This window comes from Micromys minutus (genome assembly GCF_963924665.1).
Source record: "Micromys minutus genome assembly, chromosome: 2".
In the NCBI taxonomy this organism is placed as follows: Eukaryota; Metazoa; Chordata; class Mammalia; order Rodentia; family Muridae; genus Micromys; species Micromys minutus.
The window spans coordinates 21,559,423-21,585,356 of NC_137971.1; the positions used below are offsets into that span (position 1 = coordinate 21,559,423).

The following is a 25,934-nucleotide window of genomic DNA, read 5'->3' on the forward strand; positions in this document are numbered from 1 at the left end:
GAACAGACATAATATGTAGTCACTGATTTGGAGACTAACCCCAAAAAGCTCTGAACACCCCAGAAACAACTTACAGACTATATGAAGTTCAAAATAAACAAAGGCCAAAAATAATGAAAAATCATTATGTTTAATCTTTACACACCAAGAACACTTTGAGTATTTCCAGGTAACACTTTGTTTTACATGTACTTTATGCTCATTGTAACTAGTAAGATTTTAATGCATACTATCAAACCTTTAAAAAATCAAGTACTGACAAAAATTTATTCATATACTTTTATGCAAAAATGCTTTTAATATTTGTACATTTATCTTTGTTTTTTAACATAAAGTTGTTCAATTAAAAAAGAAATAAGGAATGACTGGATGTCCATTAGAATGAGTAGAATGCTGTAACTAATAGGAGGTGGGGAGAAGGAGCATCTGTAAAAAGAGACAGAGTCCTGAGATAGGGGAGAAACCCAAGAATACATGGGAGTGTTATCACCTATGACTCACAGCTTTGGGTATATAGAACCCTTAAAGGCAGGAACCATGGTTAAGTAGTAGGAACAACAAACCACCCGAAATTTTTTTTACACAAAATTTAGACTGTCTATAAAACTTGTAGGGCCTTGGAATGGAGCATACTCTGAGGAAATGGCCAAACAATAACCTTTCCAACCTGAGATACATTATAGAACAAGCACCAAACCCTGACACTATTACTAATACTTTGTTACACCTTCACATAGGAGTCTAACATGGCTATGCTCAGACTACCAAATGACTCAAACAGGTGCAGACATCCACAGCCAACCAGTGGAAGGTTTTGGTACCTCTTATGGAAAAATAGTAAGAAGGATTGTAGTCTTTAAGATGATAGTAACTTCCCCACAGGAAGACCAGTGAAATCAACTTACCTGGACCATTGTGGCTCTCAGAGACTGAACAACCAACCAAAGAACACATACAGAGTTTGGACTTAGGCCTCAATGAATCCATAGCAGTGAGTGCAGATAAGTTGAGTCCATTCATGAATTCATGAAGTTCAGTTTAGGTCGGCAGAAAGAGTTGAAGCCAAAGAATAAGAAGCCAGAAGATTAGACCACATTTCCAGAGTAAGTTTTATGCCAAGCAGAGCCAATCAGAAAGAAGTTTAGAGAAGCCAGATTGGGTCAGTCATCTTGGAGAGGACTTCAAGAGAATTGCTAAGCTGTACCAGACAGCCAGAGGTCAGAAAGAACTAGAAATGGTAAACTTTTTCAAGAAAGACAGCAATTATATCTGATGAATAAAAGTTACATTTTCATAGAAAATAACGAAAAGATACATGCTACATTAGTTCAATTTAACAATGAATTTTATTTAATTCCATATAAATGCATATGTGTGTATGGAATGTGTTGGAAGTAAATTTTAAATGTGCCCATGTTTATGCATGTGTGTCTACATGCATTAATATCTTACATTAATGGATAGTATCACATTCTTTAGGTTAACTTGAGATTTCAATCTAAAGTTCTATAAAATGGTAGTGAGAAAGAAAAATAACCTCATTTGATCCAGGTTTTTTCTCACACAAATCCATTTTCCTGCAAAAAATTACATAATTAACTATTTGTATTAGACTGGAACAGGCACTCTGTTTGTACCTAGGATAAAGAGAATGTCAGGTAGCTTCCACTGAGAAATTAACTACCACTCACTCTTTATTTTTTTGTATGTATTATGATGAAGAGAAAAAACTATCGGGAGATTATTTTTATTTATTACTACTTGACTTGTGAACAATGAACAAAGACAATGTATCAGTTTGTGATATTATATATATACATATATGACTATATATGAAATTTCAGAACTCAGGTGCTAGAGTAGGTAATTTGAAATTTAATGTTACTTTCAGCTGAATAGTGAGTTTAGATCTAGTCTGGAGTACATGAGACCATACCAAACAAAAATAACCTTTGCAAACAGAGCAAAAATATAATCTTTTTATTTAAAACATGCAGAGCTTTAAAACTGTCACAAATCTCTGTTTTAAACTAATATTGGTAATGCATCATCAGAGACTAACAGTGCTGAAGTCAATAAATCATTGCACAGCATAGAGAATTATGGACTTGTGTTTGTAGTGAACCTAAAAAAAATCACCTCAAAGAGAAGGTAGGCATTTTTTGTATCTTTAAGAGATAGAATGTCAGAGATGTCAGGGTTTCCTTGTATGTATTATGTTAAAGAAGCATCTTGTAACATTGTTTTAACTTATTACTGTTTGAATTATGAATAAAGAAGGGCAAAGATCAGTTTGTGCACGCATATATATGGAATCCCAGAACTCAGGTGGTAGGGTCATAGAGGCGTATGAGAGAGAAGTCAACTATACCCTCAAAAAAAAAAGCTTTAGTGGAGGAAACACATTTAGATGGGAATAAAGCATATCTGGAACTTGGGTGGCACAGAAACAAATCCATTGGCAACTGGGGTGATATCAAGGTCTTTCAGATCAACTGGAGATTTCAAATTAAAGTTCTGTAAAATGGTGGTCAGAAATAAAAATAATTCTGTTCGAGCCAGACCTTCTCCCACACAAATCCGTTTTCCTGCAAATAAAAAAAAAAAAAAAAAAAACAGAATTTAATTAAATCATTTGCTTGACTAGGATAGGAACAGCACTTGCAATTATAATAAAGGAGAATACATATGTCACCTTTGATATCAATATATGGATGGCCATTTGGTTGAATAAATGTAAAAATGATAGACATATTTTTCTCCATGTCTAGTACTAGAAAACACAATATTAAAGTAGTTGCATAACAAGCTTTAGAGGGTGATAGATTATCACTGGACACTGGATTTCCCATCAACACAATAAAAACAAGGGAACATTTATTTAACTGCTCCTGGCGGTGAGTAACTCTGGTAATCCCTGGGATTTAATGGAGCACAAAAGGAGAGCTGGTGTGCTCCAGAGAATATGAAGAATTTGGCAGAAGAAGCAGATTACCATTACTCTGAAACAAAAACCCCAGGATAATATAAAGGACTTCCATCTAAAGGGGAAAGGGGAGAAGAGAAATTGGGACAACATGTACAGAAGGCTCCACCCAAACAAAAAATGTTAAAATAAGCAGATATCCATAACCCTTCCTAACCAGTGAGCTTTAAAAAAATACTCATGCATCTCTTAGCAAATACTCAGAGTACTATAGACAGCAGCCATCTTGACAATAGTCTAAAATTGTAAAGATTAAATTTCTTTGGTGACTAGAAAACCTGACATCATTGCAAATGTAGTCACCACAGATGGACAGTCTACAACTATAACTGGAGAGTCAGGAGTTACCAGAGACAGCTGCTTAGAAAAGACTGTATAATATGTACTGAATACAATGTTCTACATTTGGCTCATGTATTTAGTTAAACATATAGTCCACAGTTGTAAATGCTGTTTTATAATGTGGAAACTTTAGTAGGTGAAACCTTAGGATAGAAACTCAGTCACTGAAGATGTGCCTTGTAGGTTTATAGTCTCTCTCGCTTCCAGCCTACCCATCTGTTTCATGTTCAGCCGAGATGTGAGGTGAATCTTTCCAGCCACCCCAGAGGCACATATTGCCAGTTTCCCAAGCTTCCCACCAAGTAACAAGGACTAGGAAACTAGTTTTGTGTCATGTCTCTTCTTCCCTTATAGACTATCCTCCCTCAAAGCTTAAGCCAAAATAAACCCTTAAGGTGCTTCTTTTTTTCTTTCAATTTTATTGGATTTATCTGTATTTATTTCAAATGTTATACCCTCCCCCCCAGCATTTTACACAAAACCAAGAAAAGTAACTTGTAGAAAAACTGGTACCAATGAGTTGGCTATCATGATACTTACTAGCAGCCTTCTTCACAGGAAGAAAATATCTATAGTATCTCAGTTATATATCTAGATAGACAATCCAACTATGCTAAGGTCTAGGTTGGTGAGTTTGAAAAGGATGGGTCAATATTCTAAAGTCTCACTAATGTCAATCTGCAGATACGTTTTGTCACAGAGAAAGAACATGGGCGTTATAAAGAATAAGCAGATCAAATTTAATCAACTATCACAGAAAAAAGTACCTGTAAGTTTAAAGGGATAAATACAAGTTACTCTGTTACCAGAAATAACTCTTTTGAAATTTAAATGTAATTATATCATTTATATCATTTACTCCTTCCCTTTATTTTCTGTAAACATTTCCATATACTGCTTTCTCGTTCTGAAATTCATCCTCTCTTTTTCTATTATTGCTACATATAAATGTTAAATATAACATAACATAATATAAAATAATATAATATATAATACAATTAAGTGTATATGTAACATATAAGTATATGAAAATACACCATGCAGACTCCATTAATGTTACTTTTATGTCTATGATATAAAAGATAACCAATTAGTGTTATAAAAGCAATTAGGAGGCTCATCAATAGGAACAAGGAATTTTTTCCCACTCTTTGCATTCTTTAGTTGTCCATAGTTCTTTGTTTAGGAATGGAACATCATGAGATTTCCATTTCATGTCAACATGCCTATTGGTACTGTACATGCTTAAATCTTGTTTAGGTAGCAGCATTACTGAGATATCATGGGTAAAGTTTCCTTGTCATTTCTAGGAGACACACTATCATAAGGGAAGGAGGCAACCAATATTCATACCTAGCTGTGATATTAACAATCCACAATAATTCCAAGGATATCAAAATATCACTAAGGGTTCAATAATGACATTCACACATCTTTTTGGTAAACTGTGGTTGTCTAGTTGGTCTTAAAGCCCTCTCAACAGGCACTGGAAACCTATTGAACTTCATTTTCAAAAAAAAAATGTACCTTCGAGCAAATACATCTACAATACAACTCCTACAGCTAAGGTTCAGAGAGTATTGCCAAAGAGTGAGTGGAAATATTGTAATATTCAAAAGCTAGAAAATAATTTTGATTACCTGTGGAGAAAGGAAAAAAGTAGTCACTTTTCTTAAACTTGCCACTCTCATCCAGAAAGTGACTAGGATCAAACCTCTCTGGGTTGGGAAATTCCTTATTGTCATATAGTACAGAAGTGAGTGATGCTATGACAGTGGTACCCTGGTAACAAGAAAAATAGGCAAGTTATGTTACATAAAGGTTTTAAAAGTAGGAGAAACAATGGGCATGGCATAGTCAAAGTTTATGAGGAAATTATGTCCAAATAAGAGCAGAGACACTGTTAGGCATTATCACCCACTTATTTCCCACACCACTGTTATTATTGCATCATACATACTTAAAATGTGACTTAAAATGTGGCTTCAAACATAAGGTTTGGTGTGAAAATCAGAAGTATCTGCTCATAGCAATGCTACATGAATAATGTCTGGGGAGATTAACAATGCCTTGTGGAATAACCTGGCCAAAACCAAATTATTCTGTTTCCCCTGCCACACAGTTTATTTGCCTTAATTTTAAAATATAGATGAGGTCTTTTCACAGTTAACAAAACTGGAAAATAACCTAAAGAGATGGCAGACTTAGAAGAATTTTAGTCAGGGTCATCAGTTTACTTGAGTATAAACACTGGAACTGAAAAATTCATCAGATGGCTCACATGAACAGAATATTCATAACGTGTCAGTGAGCTATACCAAAGATTTTATTAATTGCAAAAGAGCAGAACTTCTATAATGGAAATATCTGAATATCATCTTAAGACAAGGAGTGGGCATATCCACTAAGTGCATAGTTAACATGCTCCAGCCCACCTTACAAGATATGAAACCTGTAGGATCTCCTTATCCATTTTTCTGCCAAACTTATAACTGAGAGTAAACAGTCAGAGGACAATGACACACAAGCAAACACATAATCAGAGGAAATAATAATATGAACTAGAATATTTAATAGGTCAATATATGAATTATGCTAAATGTACCTATATACTTCTTGGCATTCTGATAAAATCATACAAGAGCCTTTTCAGAAACTGACAATCTGAACTCTAAAGTGCAAACATCCAAAAGAAAATTTGGAAGGCCTACAGTGCCACAAACTAAGATTTGATCTAAAAATTTATAAGCTCTTACTGTAAATAGCATAGTCTATTCAGGTTCCATATTTAAAGTGTTTATTTTTGTGGGGATAGAAAATTGCAATCAACCATTAGATAAATTCTGAAGAATTCTAGTACAGTTTGATTTTGAATATACTATCTGTGGTTTGGTTGGCTAATCACCTAAACTCCCTGATGGTTTTTCATAACTTTCTCTTTAACATTGGTAATTTGAAATTGCAAGACCCAATATCTTGGGCCAATGATATAACTTCACTCACTCATTTTAGATTAAGAGCATTAAAGAACAGTGTAGAAGAAGGAAGCTTACCTTGGGGATGAGATAATCTCTGAATTTCAAGTCACAAGTCACTGAATGGGGAAGACTGGTAGGAAGGAGGTCAATGTATCTCTGTATCTCATGCAACACAGCATCAGTGTAGGGCATGTGATGCCTATCCTTCATGCAGGGGCTCCTGTGTCTACCAATCACATGGTCAATTTCTTCCTGAACTTTGGCTGTTGCAACACAGTGAAAAATTACATGAATTGAAGGGAGTGATACAGTGGTCACAACTCAAGGTTACTTGTAGCAAAATAGAAATAGCTGGCAGTATTTTTAAAGCATGATATATGCTAATTAAGTGACAGTTGTTACGATATAAATACTAACATTCAATATATTAGATGTCACAATATATAGCCCTTATATATAAATTAGCATGATTAAAAATCAATATCCATATTGATTTCAAATAAAAAACAGAACACTGAGTCAAGAAAACCCGCTTTTTCAATAGAAAACTATTATATTATATTATTTATATTATATTATATTATATTATATTATATTATATTATATTATAACAATGCAATACATTTTTATCCTATACATCTCTCAGGTACTGGCCAAGATTCCTGTAGAGAGGACTTATCAAAATAGATTTCATTGAAACAAGCCTCTTATTTCCTATGAGAAACCTTGGTTTCCTGATGAATGGAGACATTGAAAAACATATGTCCCAGAAGGAGATATAATTTCCCTTGATCTTTATAAATTTTGCCATTTATTATTTCCAAACATAGACTCTGGGGATAATAGGTACATAACTTACTATTCCTCCTAATTAAATCTTCCCCTGCTGTGTCATCCTCTCTTCTCCATTAATTGTTCATCTTTTCCCCCTCCTTATTCTTTGAGCTCCAGTGAATACTACATGTTTATTGGCCAATTTTGTTAGGCAATCTCAAGTTCTCTGAACTTAAAGGGACTAATTCAGCTTCAAAATTATCACCATCAAGGACCTTCTTACCCGCTTAGATATATCTTCCTTCAGATCCACAACTGTGTCTAGAAGTATATTCTGTGGTCCAACTACACACACACACACACACACACAGAGAGAGAGAGAGAGAGAGAGAGAGAGAGACAGAGACAGAGACAGAGACAGAGACAGAGACAGAGACAGAGACAGAAAGTTCCAGGAGTTCTGATACTCCAAGACTCAAGGGTGTGTCTACTACCCCCAATACCTATTGTAACTGGGACCCCACCCAGGGCCAATAGGACAGAGAACTTCCAGTCTTTCAAGAGACACAAATGCCTTATGACTTGCATCTCTGCCCAGGAGCAAATCCTGTGCTTCAAATGACCCACCCTGCCCACACCCAGAGAAAACTTGATCCCCAGAAGTTCTGATGCCCCCATGGTCACAGGTGAATCACTCATCCCTGCCCAATACCTAGCCTAACTGGAAAACCCCTAGGGCCCAGAGAATGCACAATCATCTGCCCAGCCTCAGACATCTGCAACTGAGAGCAGATTTCTTGCTCCAGTCCTTTTCACTACCCTGCAAATATCCAGAGACAGTTTGACCCCCAGGAGCTCTGACACAGCCAAGCTCACAGATCAGGCTCTCCAGACCCCCTTCCATACCTAAAGACAGTCTGACCCAAAAAGACTTGACATAACCAGGATAAAAGGAGGGACAGGCTGCAGTCAGAGACAGCAGGGCCTCTTTACATCAGAGATAACCAGATGATGAGAGGTAACCACAAGAATATAAGCAACAGACACCAATGGTACTTGGCAATATCAAACCCAGTTTTTCTACCACAGCAAGCTCTAGATACCCAAACACACCTGCAAAGAAAGATTTTGATCTAAAATATCTTCTCATGAAGTTGATAGAAGACCTTAATGAGGGCATAAATAGCTCCCTTAAGGAAATATAGAAGAACACAGGTAAACAAGTAGAAGCTCTTAAAGAGGAAACACATAAATCCCCTAGAGAAATACAGGAAAGCACATCCAAGAAGGTGAAGTAATTGACCAAAATTGTTCAGGATCTAAAAATGGAAAAAGCAACACATAAGAAATCACCAAGAGAGACAAACATGGAGACAGAAAACTTAGAAAAGCATCTGAAATCACAGATAAAAGAATCACCAACAGAATGCAAGAGATAGGAGAGAGAATCTCAGGTGCAGAATACACCATAGAGACATTCATACAACAGTACAAGAAACACAAGGCACAAAAACCTCCTAACCCAAAACATCCAAGAGATGGAAGACACAATGAAATGAGCAAACCTAAGAAAAATAGGAATAGTAAGTCATTCCACAAACGATTCTATTATGCTTAAGCATTGTTTTTGCTATTCTGATTTTGTTTGTTTGGTTGGTTGGTTGGTTTTTCTCTTTTTGCCTTTCCAAATGAATTTAGGAAATGCTTCTTTTCCATGTCTTTGAAGAATTGTGTTGATATTTTTCTATGATTATGTTGAATATGTAGATTGCCTTTGGTAGGATGGCCATTTTAACTATGGTAATTCTGCTAATCCATGAGCAAGGAAGATCTCTCTATTTTCTGAGATCTTCCTCAATTCTCTCTTGAGGGACTTGAAGTTATTGTCATACAGATCTTTCACTTGTTTGGTTAGAGTTATTCCAAAATATTTTATATTGTTTCTGGTTATTGTGAATGGAGTTGTTTCCCTAATTTCTCTCTCAACCTGTTTCTAATTTGTATAAAGGAGAGCTACTGATTTATTTGCATTAATTTTATATATGGCCATATATTTATACATATATATGCAGTTCATTATCAGTTCTCTGCTAGAATTTTGGGGGTTGCTTACTTATACTAACATACCAGTTGCAAATAGTGATGCCTTTATTTCTTCTTTGCCAATTTGAATCCACTTGATCTCCAACCCTGACCTCAAGGATTATTACAGAGCAATAGTGATAAAAACTTCATGACATTGTTACAGAGACAGACAGGTTGATAAATGGAATAGAATTGAAGACCCAGAAATAAAACCATATGCACACTGTTGATCGTTGTCAAAGAAACCAAAAATATACAACAGAAAGAAAAAAGTATCCGTGATAAATGATGTTGGTCGAACTGTCTATCTCTATGCAGAAAAATGAAAATAGTTTTATATTTGTCACCTTACACAAAACTAAAATCCAAGTGGATCAAGGACTTGAACATAAAACCAGATACACCAAATTTAATAAAAGAGAAAGTGGGAAATGTCCTAAACAAAACTCCAATGGCTCACTCTCTAAGATCAAGAATTGATAAATGGCCCATCATGAAACTGGAAAGCTTCTGTAAGGCAAAGAACATACTCAATAAAACAAATCAGCAACCTAAAAATTGGAAAAAAATATTCATTAACCACACTAATCCAATACAGCAATAATATCCAAGACATATTAAGAAACTCAGAAGCTAACCACCAAAAGACCAACCAACCCAATCAAAAGTAGGATATAGAACTAAACTGAGAACTCAAAACAGATAAATCTCAAATGACTGAGAGGTACTAAAGAATTGTTCAAAGTAGTTAGTGATAAGAGAAATGCAAATCAAAACAACCCTGAGATTCCACTTTGCACCAATCAGATGGCTAGTATCAAAACCTCAGTTTACAACACATGTTGGTGAGGATGTGTAGAAAGAGGAATAATCCTTCATTGCTGGTGAGATTGCAAATTGGCACAACCACTCTAGAAATCAATCTGGAAGTTCCTCGGAAAATTCGAATAGAAAATACCTGAAAACCCAGCTATACTACTCTTGAGCCCCATATTACCACAGGGTACATGCTCTACTGTGTTCAATAGACTCAATTCCACAATTTAGAAAAAAAAAACACATGCTGACATACTGGATATGTAAACATGGCCCAGGATTTTGTGGCATACCGGACACAAATATCAGTAACAAAGATACATACTACCTCAGAGTATAAGTCAGCAAAATAAATTTTCAACATCTGAAATGTAAATACTTAAAATAACTAATAAAAAAGAAAGAAAAGGAAGTTATATTTATCACTTGAGTAGACTCGTGGCACAATTGCAAAGCTTTTTCACATGTGTAGCATAGCTGAGGTTAATTTCTTACATTTATTCTCCTGCACCTCTCTCTCTCTCTCTCTCTCTCTCTCTCTCTCTCTCTCTCTCTCTCTCTCTCTCTCTCTCTGTGTGTGTGTGTGTGTGTGTGTGTGTGTGTGTGTGTGTGTGTGTGTGTTTGTGTGTGTGTAGGATGGTTATTACATCAAGGAGTTCATTCTCTTCTTCCACAATATACTGGGAGGGAGAAATATAGATTCTCAGCAAGAACCTTTTCTCATAAAGGCATCTGAGTGCTCATATTTGGAACTCTTTTTAAAACACTATAAAAATGTTCTTAAAGACAAAATATGTCTTAAGACAAAATGATAGGGCTACCTTGGCTGGCCTTAGTGGAAGAATGCACCTAATCTGACAGATACTTGATGTGCCAGAGTTGGGGAATCCCAGAGAACCCCATCCTTTCAAAAGAGAATGGCAGTCAGGAGAGATGCTGTAAGAAAAGGGCTGGGAGGGGAAGCAGTGTTGGGATATTAAATGATTAACTAATTAATAAAGATGAAAAAGAATTGGCACAGAAGTTAAGAGCATTTGTTGTTCCTGCAGTAGACCTGGATTCAATTGTCATCATTCATACAGTGGCTCATAACCATGTATAATCTACAGTTCTGGATATCTGATTCCCTCTTCTAAACTCTGTGGTCACTAGGCATGCACATGGTACACAGAGATAAATGTAGGCAAAACATTCATATACATAGAAATTTTTTAATTTAAAAGGAATAGTTCTATGTTAAGTGGAATTTTAGGGAAGCAGATTTCTAAAATAACAAATGTGTGGGTTTATTTTAATTCTGCCTAAATTGAGATGTTCTCTCATTAAATTCTAAGATTAATATTTATTCTCTGTAAAAAAAAGTTCTAATAACAATAAAAGAACTATAAGAGTAAGAAAAAAATATCTTTAAGAGTGTATCTACTACTCAGTATGGCTTTTTCCAATGTAAACTAACTTGTGTGTTTAAAATAAATTGTGTGAGAACAATTAATTCCTATAAAATCCATGCACAAGAATAGAACTTTATTGATCCTTTTCCCTCCTCCCTTGTGTCTTCAATTTCATACAGCATCCTCCTCTGATATGGACAAAGAGATGTCACTTCAGTCCTACTGATAAATGTAGCAGATTGTGGTGCTGCAAAAGGTTAGATTCTGAGGCTTCCCTTAGACAAAAAAAAAAAGTGAAAGAAAGAAAAGGACAGACTCAAGGAGCATCTTCTGACTTGCTTCCCAACTGTGTCCTTACCTGTGACTTCTGGATACTTGAGCAGGAGCAGCAGGGAGTACCTCAGGGTTGTGCTTGTTGTCTCTGTCCCAGCAGCAAACAGATCTGATGCTGTGACGACCAAGTTCTCACAAGTAAATTCTGTCTGTGGATTGTGCTTTTCCTAAGAATGGTTTGACTGTGTTATCCAGCAAATTATTTATCAATGTACTTATTAGAGTGAATAAGATTACTTATATGTAAAAAGTTTGACCTGACAGATCTCAGAGAGTCTAGCAAGAGAAGAAACTGATCTGTGTTCAGGAGAAATGTGGGTTCCCCCTGCCCTATATTCTAATCTTACACCCAGTTTCTTATATGGAAAAGTCTTTTATAAGACTCTTCTGTCAGATGAAACATGCAGCCTACTCTATTCTGAAAAAATACATAAATAAAAGAAATGGTCCCTATTTCCCTTTTGTAAAAAACATGCTTTACTCAAAACTAAGGAGAAAAAGCAGACAGTATGTGATATGGAGGCTAATCATGAAGGTAAATTTCTCAATTGTAAATGTAGTAAAGAAAACTGAAAGGTCCTTAACTCATCAGGCAAATATATTGTTTGAATAAGAATAGTAAATCCATTACACAGCTAGCATAAGGGTACAGTTCAATGGATGAGAGTGGGAAATTAACAAAACAAACAAATACCTTACATTTGTGATGAGTTCTAACAATATTTAATGACAATAAGTGGCTTTTTAAGAAAATGGAGCTATGACAGAAACATTTTTACTTACAAGTGCCTAATAGTAATCAACTGATAATTTCAAAATCATGTCAATTCACTGGAAGTTACACTCAGTTAAGGCATCTTTTATCCTTGGCAATAATCATTTCCTTCCCAAACCACAACCTACACCTTAGAAATCATCTGAAGACCCCTCACCTATACACGGCTATTATCTTAAAATTTGATAATTTAAGATTCAGTCTGCAGATATTGTAGGTAGTCTGGCTATCTTGAGTTGCTTTTCTAAGTTTCCATGCATTGTCTACAAAGACAGTATTCATCATTATGTTATGGCATGATATTTTTATGAGAGTTTTGATGGACCCATTGCATGACTCTTTATCAAGGTTACTTTTTTCTAAAAAAACATAGGGCCAATATATTCAAATTACTAAACTTTATGTTATCTGAAATGCTTACTGAAAATTGATGGACACATAGGCACAAAAAGTGCTTGTCAAACAGTACCAGTCTGAACCACTTAATATCCCTGTAAACACACACAATTCATGGGACAAAATAGTACTACAGCAGTCAAATAAACAAATTGGAGTTTTATTAATATATTACCTGCTCCATTCTGATGAGGAAACAATCAATAAAGTCCCGGGGATTGTTAATATCCAGTGATTCTTGATGCTGTAAGACTTTTGCCAAAAAGTAATGTTTTCCAAAAGCAAAATTTTTAAGTAATTTTCTGTGTTTTCCTGGCAGATAATCAATGATAGCAGGAAAATTATTGCAAATCTACAAAAAAAGTGATAGATGCCAGAAATCACAGAATTTATGAATGTGTATCTTATAGTATAGTATACATTGTCCAGAAAGAGTAAATACAAATATAAATAATATGCTGTCTATCTTAATGAGTGCATTTTCATTTTATATAGAAATTCTTTTTTCCTTGTGAAAATATCTATGAGGGAACGGACAAAGAATTTTAACAGGGAGCCTTCCAATCTCAATCTGCACAACAAAGTTAAAACTGTGCAACAGCTTTCTGGACTCAAATCCAACCTGGAGATAGCTGATCTCCCAGAAATTTTGTACTCCTAAGTTCACAGAAGAGACAAACATGCTTGCTTCAATAACTGGCCAAACAGTGATCCAATACAAGACCTCAGGGCCTGGGAACCATGGAGCAATTATGGACAGGATACTTCTTTTTTCCATCTGAGCCCAGGAATAAAGCCCGTGGCATAACTGTCCAGATAAAAATACCAACTGAAAAGAGCTGGACTCCCAGGAGTGCTGAAACATCTATGATCACAGACTCACAGAAGGGAGAGGCTACAGTAAAAGACAGCTAAATCAACTAAAACCAGAGATAACCAGATGGCAGGAAGAAAGAGCAAGAATTTAAGCCATACAAATCAAGTCTACTTAGCACCATCAGAACACAGTTCTCCCACTACATCAAGTCATGAAGACACCAAAATATCAGAAAAGCAAGATTCAGATTTAAAAATGGTCTCATGGTGATAACAGAGAACTTTAAGAAAAACACAAATAACTACTTCAAAGAAATACAGAACAGCACAGGTTAAAAGGTAGAGCCCTTAAAGAGGAAACACAAAAATCCCTTAAAGAATTATAGGAAAAGCGCATATACCCAAAAGTAGTTCCAATATCTAACAAAGACACATGCTCAACAATGTTCATAACAGCCTTATTTATAATAGCAAGAAGCTGGAAGGAACCCAGATGTTTCTTAACAGAGGAATGGATTCAGAAATTGTAGTACATATACACAATAAAGTACTATGCAGCTATTAAAAAGGACTTCATGAAATTCATAGGCAAATGGGTGAAACTTGAAGCTATCATCTTGAGTGAAGTAACCCAGTCACAAAAGAAAACTCATGGTATGTACTCACTTATAAGCAGATACTAACCCCTCCCGAAAAAAGTCCAGAAAACCCGAGAAACCATCCACATATGAAGCTCAAAAAGAAGGAAGACCAGAATGTAGATGCCTAAGTCCTACTTAAAAAGGAGAACAAAACAGGGGAAGAAATACAAGGCCAAATAGAGAAGGAAGGATTGAAGAAAAGATCTACAGAGGCTGCCTCACATAGAGAACCACTGAATATGCAGCCACCAAACCCAAGCACTATTGCTGATGCCAAGAAGTGTTTACTGGCAGGAATCAGACATGAATGTCTCTTAGAGGTTCTCCAAGACTCATGCAGATACAGGAGAAGATGCTTGCAACTAAACATCAGACTGAACATGAGGACCCCAATAATAAAGCTAGAGAAAGGACTGAAATAGCTGAAAGATTTGCACCATCATGGTAAGAACAACATCATCATCAGTCAAGGCACTGAAGTAGAGAGGGTGATTGAGAGAGGGAGCACCTTCATGGAAACACGTTGAGAAGGAGAAGGGAGGAGGAAAGGTATAACATTTGAAATGTAAATACAGAGAATATCTATTAAAATTCAAAAAATTATAGGAAAATACACAAAAAAACAACAGAAGGAATTAAACAAAACCATCTAGCATCTAAAAATGGAAATATAAACAATGAAGAAATCACAAAGGGAAACATCCCTACATATAGAAAACCTAGGAAAGAGATCAGGAGTCATAGATATAAGAATCACCAACAGAATACAAGGAATAGAAGAAAGAATCTCAGGACAATGCAAAAAGGAAAAAGCTCCTAACCAAAAACTTTCATGAAACCCAGGACAAAATGAGAAGACTAAACCTAAAAATAACAGGTATAGAAGAGAGCAAAGATTCCCAAATTAAATGCCCAGTAAATATCTTCAGCAAAATTATTGAAGAAAACTTCCCTAATCTAAAGAAACAAATTCCCACAAACATACAAGAAAGCTAAAGAATTACATATAAACTGGACCAGAAAAGAAATGCCTCCAGTCATGTAATAATCAAGACACCAAATGCACAAAATAAAGAATATTAAAAGCAGTAAGATAAAATGTCAATTGATAGGCTCTGGACATTTACCACCAGGAACAGCGGAGATCCGGGGACACTATCCTGGTGAGACTGCACTGTGAGTAGCCAAAGCTCAGAGAGGGCCAGGTGGAGCACTCAGAAAATGCGGCCCTCCGGTTGGTTCAGGGGAGCAGGAACCTTGGCATAGGGACTTGGTATCCACCTGAAAAGCCGTTGTGTGTGGACCAAACGCTCAGGCTATTTGCCACTGAGAACAACGGAGATCCAGGGACACAGGCCTGGTGAGACTGCACTGTGAGTAGCCAAAGCAGAGAAAGTACCAGGCAGAGCACACAGAAAATGTGGTCCTCCAATTGGTTCAGGGGAGCAGGAACCCTGGCATAGGGACTTGTTATCCACCCTGAAAATCAGTATGAAAATGGATGCATCTAGAGAATATTATCCTGAGTGAGGCAACCCAGTCGCACAAGAACAGACAAAATATGCAGTCACTGACAACTGGATACTAACCCCAGAAAGTTCTGAACACCCCAGAACAAACTCACAGGCTATATGAAGCTCAAGAAAAACAAAGGCCAAAAACTGAAAGCCTCAGTCTTTCTTGGGAAAAAAAATAAATGTATAGCAGCCTCTCAGTGTGTGGTACACCTGGACCTTAAATCATTAATAATCCAAGAGCTAAAATAATAGCCTTGTGGCAATTTCTGGTATTCACAGATCATTATGCTTAATCTATACTCACCAAAAAATCTTTTTCCATGTTACATTCTGTCCTACATGTACTTTATGCTTATGGTGACTAGTGGGATTTCAATGCATGCTATCAAACCTCTAAAAGAATTTAGAACTGACAAAAATATTCATATAATTTTGTGCCAAATGCCTTTCAAAAATTATATATGTATCCCTCTTTTTTAAAATAAAGTTGTAAGGAAAAAATGTTAATTGATATTTGTCAATATGAATATCAAGATAAAAACAGACCTATCAGAATTACACCAGACTTCTCAGCAGAGACTCTAAAATCCAGAAGATCCTGGGTAGAAGTCATGAAGATCATACAAGAAAATATCTGCCAGCCCAGACTACTATGCACAGCAAAGCACTCATTTACCATACATGGAGAACAAAGATATTCCATAACAAAATGAAATGTAAACAGTATCTTTCTACAAGTCCAGCCCTACAAAGGATAATAGATAGAAAACTCCAACTTGAGAAAGGAAACTATACGCTTGGAAGAGCAAGAAACTAATCTTGAAACAAACTCAAAAGAAGATAGGTGTACAAAAATAATTCTACCTCTAACAACAAAAATAACAGAAAACAACATTCAGTATTCCTTAATATCTCTTAATATCAATGGATCCAATTATGCAATAAAAAGACAATACTAATATATTGGATATGTAAACCGGACCCAGTATTTTGCTGCATACAGGAAACACATCTCAGTGAAAAAGATAAACAAAACCTCACAGTAAAAGAATGTAGGTTTTCCTGAAGCTGTTCTATTTTAGTGATAATTCCAATTCCCAAGAAGTACTGCCTAGTCATATACTGATGAGGTGACTTCATCTGAACCTTCCCATTTTAATCAGTAAAATAAAGAAATCCAGTTACTGGGTGGAGTAAGAGAGGTGGAGAAAGAGGGTCAGACATGAGAGGAAGGAAGAGGACTGGGAGGAAACTCCAAATGGAGATCAGAAAAATAAATCTGATCCAGGTGGGCTTTATTGGCATTAAATAGCTATGAACATTTAAGGATTTTATAGGTCTTATGTCTCATATAGAAAGTCAGTTTGTATCTTTGTCTATTTGATGTAATCTTATTGAGTAGAGGGTTTATGGATTAAGAGTTAGATATATAAACTTTTATGAAAAGCTATCAGGCCTTGGAGTTGTATTTGTGTTGGGATTTGGGGCAAAGAAACACCCTGGGATGGAGGCAATATGGAAGGCAGAGAAAAACCACCAAGGAAAAGGAGTCCTGAGAACAGAGTGAGTCCCGGGTGGTGGCTCAGACTGGGCGACAGAGGCACACTCCGCTCCGTACTAGAGGTGGGCCTGCCGAATGAGACTGAAGGGCTGATAGAGGTAAGCATTTATTTTTTTTAATATTTACTGCAACGAAAGGATGGTAAAAGTTTTCCAAGAAAATGATCCAAAGAAACAAACAGGAGTAGCCATTCTAATATTGAATAAAATTGACTTGCAACCAAATATTATAAAAAAGATAAGGAAAGACACTTCATACTTATCAATAAAAAATCTATCAAAACTCTTAATTCTGAACATTTATGTCCCAATGCAAGAACACCCACCTGCATAAAAGAAATCCTACTGAAATTCAAACCATATATTGCACCACACACAATAGTAGGGAGAGATTTCAACACTCCACTCTCATCAATGGACAGATCACAGAAACAGAAACTGAAAAGAGACACAGTGAAACTAACAGAAGTTATAAAACAAATGGATTTAACAGATAACTATAGAACATTTCATCCAAAAACAAAATAATATACGATCCTCTCAGCACCTCACAGTACCTTCTCCAAAACTGACCATATGATTGATCACAAAATAGGCCTCCAAAGATAAAAGTAGATTGAAATATTTCCATGCATCCTATCATTTCACCAAGGACTCAGGCTTGTCTTCAATAACAACAAAACAAGACCAAAAAAAAAAAAAAACAAAATCACATACACATGGAAGCTAAACAATGCTCTACTCAATGACAACTTGATCAAGAAAAAAAGAAAGAAAGAAAAGACTATAGAATTTAACAAACCTGAAGGTACAACATACCCAAATTTATGAGGTTAAATGAAAGCAGTGCTAGGAGAAAAATTAATAGCTCTGAGTGCCTCCAGAAAAAATCTGGGGAGAGCATGCACTTGTAGCTTGACAGCACATCTGAAAGCTCTAGAACAAAAAGAAGATACATCCAAGAGAAGAAGACAGCAGGAAATAATCAAACTCAGGAGAACTCAGCCAAATAGAGACAAAAAGAATTTTACAAAGAATGAACATAACTAAGAGCAGTTTCTTTTAGAAAATCAACAAGATTGATAAACCCTTAGCCAGACTAACTAGAAGGCACAGAGAGAGTATCCAAATTAAAAAAAAATTAAAAATGAAAGGAGAGACAACAGAAACTGAGGAAATTCAAGAAATATTCAGAACCTACCAGAAAATCCTATATTCAACAAAACTGGAAAATCTCAAGAAAGTGGATGAATTTCTAGACAGATACCAGATACTAAAGTTAAATCAGGATCAGATAAACCATCTAAACAGTTCCATAACACCTAAAGAATTAGAAGAAGTCATCAAAAGCCTCCCAAACAGAAAAAATGTCAAGGATGATATGGGTTTAGTGCATAATTCCATCAAACTTTCAATGAAGACCTAAAACCAATATTCTCCAAACTATCTCACAAAATAGAAAAAGAGAAAAAAAAAAAAAACACTATCCAACTCATTTCTGAAAGCCACAATTATGCTTATTCCTCAACCACACAGAGACCCTACAAAGAAAGAAAACATCAAACCAATTTCCCTCATGAATAATGAGGCAGAAATAATAAAATTCTTACAAACCAAATATAAGAACACATCAGTATAATCATTCACCATAATCAATAGGCCTCATTCCAGGGATGCAAGGATGATTCAATATATGGAAATCAATCAACATAATATACTATATACACAAATTCATAGTAAAAAAAAACACATGATCATCTCATTAGATGCTGAAAAAACCATTGGGCAAAATTTAATACCCTTTCATAATAAAAGTCTTGGAAACATGAGGAATTCAAGGCCAGTACCTAAACATAGTAATGGCAATATACAGCAAATCCATAGCCAAAATAATAGTAAATGGTGAGAAACATAAAGCAATCCCACTAAACTCATGGAATAGAAAAGGATGCCTACTCTCTCCCAACCTATTTAATATAGTACTTGAAGTTGTACCCAGAAAAATTAGACAATGAAAGGAGGGCAAAGGAATGCAAATTGAAAAGCAAGAAATCAAAATCTATTTGCATATGATTTTATAGTATATTTAAGTGACCCCCAAAATTTCATCAGACAACTTCTAAACCTGATAAGCACCTTTAGCAAAGTAGCTGGATATAAAATTGAACAAATGGATAACCTTTCTCTACTACAAGGATAAACAGGCTGAGAAGTAAATTAGAGAAATGATACCCATCACAATAGTCACAATACTCTCTCTCTCTCTCTCTCTCTCTCTCTCTCTCTCTCTCTCTCTCTCTCTCACACACACACACACACACACACACACACACACACACACACACACACATATATATATATATATATATATATATATATATATATATATATAAACACCTTGATCTGACCCTAACCAAGCAAGTTAAAGATCTGTATAAGAGCTTCAATTCTCTAAAGAAAGAAATTGAAAATATTATCAAAAGATAGAAAGCTCTCCTATGCTCATAGATAGGCAGGATTAATATAGTAAAAAAGGCCATCTTACCATATCAGTCTACAGATTCAATGCAATCCCCATCAAAATCCAGCTCACTTCTTCTTAGAGTTAAGAAGAGCAATTTGCAAATTCATTTGGAATAACAAAAATGCAGGATACTAAAAACTGTCCACAACAATAAAAGAACTTCTACGGTAATCACCATCCCTGACCTCAAGCTGTATTACATATCAATTAAGTATAACTGCATGGTATTGGCACAGAGACAGAAAAGTAGATTAGTGGAATATAATTGAAGACCCAGAAATGAACCAAGACAGCTATGGTCACTTGATCTTTTACAACAGAGCTAAAGTCATTCAATAGAAAAAATGCAGCGAAAGGCTGAAAAACTGATGAGTAAGAGATCTAGGCAGCCAGGGAGCAGAGAGATCTCTGCAGAGTGCACACGGAAAGTGCACCCCCTGCCTTGCTGTCCCTATCCAACAACCAAGAACAGAACTTTGGAACTTCTTTTTCCACCCGACGGCAACTTCAGGATGGAGAACAGAGCAGGGCCCATCTGCACATGGACCGGCAGTTTGTAAAGCCTAAAAAACTGGTGAGTAGGAGATCTAGGCAATAAGGGAGCAGAGAGATCTGTGCGGAGTGCACACAGAAAGTGAACACCCGCCTTGCCCTGCCTGATACAGCGACCAGGAACAGAACTTTGGATATTCTGTTCACACCCGGTGAATCTGAGGCATAGAACAGGGCTCGGCCCATCTACCACCTGGACCAGTGGAGATCCAGGGACACAGACCAGATACAAGGGAAAGGCAAGAACATATTACTGAAAACAAAATGGTAAGAGGAAAGAGAAAGAGTATATCCCAAGAAAACCAAGACAATCTAGCAACTCCAGAACCCAGGTCTCCCATAACAGCAAACATCGGAATGCCAAACACTCCAGAAAAAGAAGACACAGACCTGAAATCATGCCTCAAGATGCTGATAGAGATACTTAAACAAGAATAGGAAAAAAAGCAAAAAGATTCAGAAGCTTTTAAAGAGGAAACAAGAAAAACACTCAAAGAACTCAAAGAACTACAGAAAAACACAACCAAAGGGACGAAGGAATGGAAGAGGAAATTTAAAACAGAAATTGACACAATAAAGAAAACACTAAAAGAGATAACCCTAGAGGTAGAACACCTAAAAAAGAAATAATGAGTCACAGAAGCAAGCATTTTCAGTAGATTACAAGAGATGGAAGAGAGAAACTCGGGGGCAGAAGACAACATTGTAAACATAGACAAAACAGCCAGAGAAGATGCAAAAAACAAAAAGTTCCTAACACAAAATGTGCAGGAAATCCAGGACACAATGAGAAGGCCAAACCTTAGGATAATAGGAATAGAAGAGGGAGAAGAGTATCAACTAAGAGGCACAGTAAATATCTTCAACAAAATCGTACACGAAAACTTCCCTACCCTCAAGAATGAGATGACCACGAGCATTAAAGAAGCCTTAAGAACTCCAAATAGGTGGGACCAGAAAAGAAATACCTCCCGACACATAATAGTCAAAACACCGAGTGCCCAAAGCAAAGAAAGAATACTAAAAGCAGTAAGGGAAAAGGGTCAGATAACATATAAAGGCAGGCAAAAAAGAATCACACCCGATTTCTCAACAGAGACTATGAAAGCTAGAGAGTCTGGACAGACATCATGCACACCCTAAGAGAGCACAAGTGCCAGCCCAAGCTGCTGTACCCAGAAAAACTATCAATCACCATCGATGGAGAGATGAAGATATTTAAAGACAAATCAAACTTTACGCAATATCTGACCACAAACCCAGCACTACAACGAATTATAGGTGGAAAACCCAATACAATGAGGGAAAATACAACCTAGTAAAAACAAGATAACTCCTAAACAAGAAAACATAAAGAAGAAAAAGACACAGACACAACTCAACAATAATGGCAGGAAACAGAAACAACTATTCCTTGACATTTATTAACATAAATGGACTCAACTCCTTAATATAGAGACATAGGCTATCAGACTGGATACATAAACAAAATCCAGCCTTTTGCTGCATACAAGAAACACATCTCAGAGACAAAGACAGACACTATCTCAGAGTAAAAGGATGGGGAAAAAACTTCCAAGCAAACAGCTCCAAGAAGCAAGCTGGAGTGGCTATTCGAATATCAAATAAAGTAAATTTCCAACCAAAAGTTATCAAAAAAGGTAAGGAAGGAAACTTTTTACTCATTACTGGGGAAATCTGTCAGGAGGAACTCTCAATCCTTAACATATATGCTCCAAAAGAAAAGCACCCACATTCATAAAAGAAACCCTACTAAAGCTCATAAAATACATTTCACCCCACACAATAATAGTCGGAGACTTTAATACCCCACTCTCACCAATGGACAGATCATGGAAACAGAAACTTAACGAAACACAGCAAAACTAGCAGAGACTTTGACCAACTAGAATTAATAGATATCTACAGAACATATCATCCTAAAGTAAAAGAATACACCTTCTTCTCACCACCCCATGGCATTTTATCGAAAATTGACTACATAATTGGACACAGAATGAGCCTATATCGATATACAAAGATTGAAATACTCCCATGCATCCTCTCAGATCACCATGGTGTACGGCTGGTCTTTAACAACAACAAAGACAACAAAAAGCCCACATACACATGGAAACTAAACAACGTTCTGTTAAATGATAGCAGGGTCAAGGAAGAAGTAAAGAAAGAGGTAAAGGCTGAATAAATGGTGAGTAGGAGGCCAAGGCTGCCAGGGAGCAGAGAGATCTCTGCGGAGTGCACACGGAAAGTGCACCCCCTGCCTTGCCCTGCCCTACCCTGCCTGATCCAGGGACTGGGAACAGAACTTGGGAACTTCTGTTTCCACCCTGTGGTGACATCAGGGCACAGGACAGAGCCTGGCCCATCTGCCATCTGGAACAGCAACTCATAAAGGCTGAACAACTACGAACAGGAACAGAAATTTGGAACTACTGTTTCCACCCAGCGGGGACTTCAGGGTGCAGAACAGAGCCTAGCCCATCTGCCACCCGGAACGGCAGGTCGTAAAGGCTGAACAACTGGTGAGTAGGAGACCTAGATGCCAGGGAGCAGAGAGATCTCTGCGTAGTGGAAAATGAAAGTGCTCCCCCTGCCTTGCCCTGCCCCGCCAAGCCTGATCCAGGGACCAGGAACAAAACTTGGGAACTTCTGTTTCCACTCTGCGGCAACTTCATAACGCAGGACAGAGCCTGGCAAATCTGCCACCCGGAACAGCAGCTCGTAAGGCTGAACAACTGGAGAATAGGATATCTAGACAACCAGAAAGCAGAGAGAACGCTGTGGAGTGCAGACGGAAATTGCATCCCCTGCCTTGCCCTGCCTGATCAGCGACCAGGAACAGAATTTTGGAACTTCTGTTCCCACCCGGCGACTCTGAGGCATAGAACAGGTCTCGGCCCATTTGACACCTGGAACAGGGGAGATCCAGGGACACAGACCAGATACAAGGGAAAGGCAAGAACATATCACTGACAACAAAATGGCAAGAGGAAAGGGAAAGAGTATATCCCAAGGAAACCAAAACAATCTAGCAACACCAGAACCAAGGTCTCCCATAACAGCAAACATCGGAATGCCAAACACTCCAGAAAAAGAAGGCACAGACCTGAAATCATACCTCAAGATTTTGATAGAGATAATTAAACAAAAACGGGAGAAAAAGCAAAAAGATTCAGTAGCTTTTAAAGAGGAAAGAAAAAAAAGACTCAAAGAACTACAGAAAAACACAACCAAAGAGATGAAGGAATGGAAGAGAGAATTTAAAACAGAAATTGACACAATAAAGAAAACACTAAAAGAGATAACGCTAGAGGTAGAATACCTAAAAAAGAAATCAGGAGTCAGAGAAGCAAGCATTTCCAGTAGATTACAAGAGATGGAAGAGAGAATCTCGGGGGCAGAAGACAACATTGTAAACATAGACAAAACAGCCAGAGAAGATGCAAAAAACAAAAAGCTCCTAACCCAAAATGTCCAGGAAATACAAGACACAATGAGAAGACCAAACCTAAGGATAATAGGAATAGAAGAGGGAGAAGAGTATCAACTAAGAGGCACAGAAAATATCTTCAACAAAATTGTAGAAGAAAACTTTCCTACCATTAAGAATGAGATGACCACGAGCATAAAGGAAGCCTTCAGAACTCCAAATAGGTTGGACCAGAAAAGAAATACCTCCCGACACATAATAGTAAAAACATCAAGTGCCCAAAGCAAAGAAAGAATACTAAAAGCAGTAAGGGAAAAAGGTCTGGTAACATACAAAGGCAAGCCAATCAGACACACACCCGATTTCTCAACAGAGACTTTGAAAGCTAGAAGAGCCTGGACAGACATCATGCACATCCTAAGAGAGCACAAGTGCCAGCCCAAGCTGCTATACCCAGCAACACTATCAATCACCATCGATGGAGAGATGAAGATGAAGAGATGATTTGTCTATTTCAAGACAAATCAAAACTTACACAATATCTGACCACAAACCCAGGACTACAACGAATTATAGGTGGAAAACCCAATAAAATGAGGGAAAATACAGCGTAGTAAAAACAAGAAAACTCCTAAACTAGAAAACCTAAAGAAGAAAAAGACACAGACACAACTCAACAATAATGGCAGGAAAGAGAAACATCTATTCCTTGATATCTATTAACATAAATGGACTCAACTCCTTAATAAAGAGACATAGGCAATCAGACTGGATACATAAACAAAATCCTGCCTTTTGCTGCATACAAGAAACTCATCTCAGAGACAAAGACAGACACTATCTAAGAGTAATAGGGTGGGGAAAAAACTTCCAAGCAAACAACTCCAAGAAGCAAGCTGGAGTGGTATTCTAATATCGAATAAAGTAAATTTCCAACCAAAAGTTATCAAAAAAGATAAGGAAGGACACTTTTTACTCATTACCCGGGAAATCTGTCAGGAGGAACTCTCAATCATTAACATATATTCTCCAAATAAAAAAGCACCCACATTCATAAAAGAAACCCTACTAAAGCTCATAAAATACATTTCACTCCACACAATAATAGTGGGAGACTTTAATAACCCACTCTCACCAAAGGAGAGATCATGGAAACAGAAACTGAACAAGGACACTGCAAAACTAACTGAGAATTTGAACCAAAAAGAATTAATAGATATCTACAGAACATACTATCCTAAAGTAAAAGAATAAAACTTCTTCTCACCACCCCATGTCACCTTCTCAAAAATTGAACACATAATTAGACACAGAACGAGCCTCAATCGATATAAGAAGGTTGAAATACTCCCATGCATCCTTTCAGATCAACATAATGGACGGCTGGTCTTTAACAACAACAAAGACAACAAAATACCCACATACACATGAAAACTAAACAACGCTCTGTTAAATGATAGCAGGGTCAAAGAAGAAATAAAGAAAGAAATTAAGGATTTTCTAGAATTCAACGAAAATGAAAACACAACATACCCAAACTTATGGGATGCATTGAAAGCAGTACAGAGAGGAAAACTCATAGCCCTAAGTGCTTCCACAAATAAACTTGAGAGAGCTTATATTAGCAACCTGACAGCACAGCTAAAAGCCCTAGAACAAAATGAAGCACATATACCCAAAAAGAGTAGACGGAAAGAAATAATCAAAATAAGGGCAGAAATAGACCAAATAGAATCAAAAAGAATCATTTAAAAAATCAACAAACCCAAGAGTTGGTTCTTTGAGAAAATCAACAAGATTGATAATCCCCTAGCCAGACTAACTAGAAGGCAAAGAGAGAGTGTACAAATTAAAAAATCAGAAAGGAAAGTGGCGACGTAACAACTGAAACTGAGGAAATTAAAAAAATCATCAGATCCAACTACAAAAATTATACTCCACAAAATTGAAAAATTTGGAGGAAATTGACGAATTCCTAGACAGATACAAGATCCTAA

At 36.6% G+C, this 25,934-nt stretch overlaps 1 protein-coding gene across 1 annotated transcript in view; it reads right to left on the reverse strand.

Annotated features, from left to right (window-relative positions):
- Positions 1-2,406: 2,406 nt before the first annotated feature.
- Positions 2,407-25,934, reverse strand: part of LOC308417126 (cytochrome P450 2C18-like) — a gene marked incomplete at both ends in the record, with an annotated part of 42,469 nt that continues 18,941 nt past the window's right edge. The window contains 5 exons of the mRNA XM_080912253.1: positions 2,407-2,588; positions 4,969-5,110; positions 6,382-6,569; positions 11,731-11,872; positions 13,052-13,228. Of these exons, the coding sequence (XP_080768379.1) occupies positions 2,407-2,588; positions 4,969-5,110; positions 6,382-6,569; positions 11,731-11,872; positions 13,052-13,228 (831 nt within the window). The remainder of the gene's footprint in view (positions 2,589-4,968; positions 5,111-6,381; positions 6,570-11,730; positions 11,873-13,051; positions 13,229-25,934) is intronic.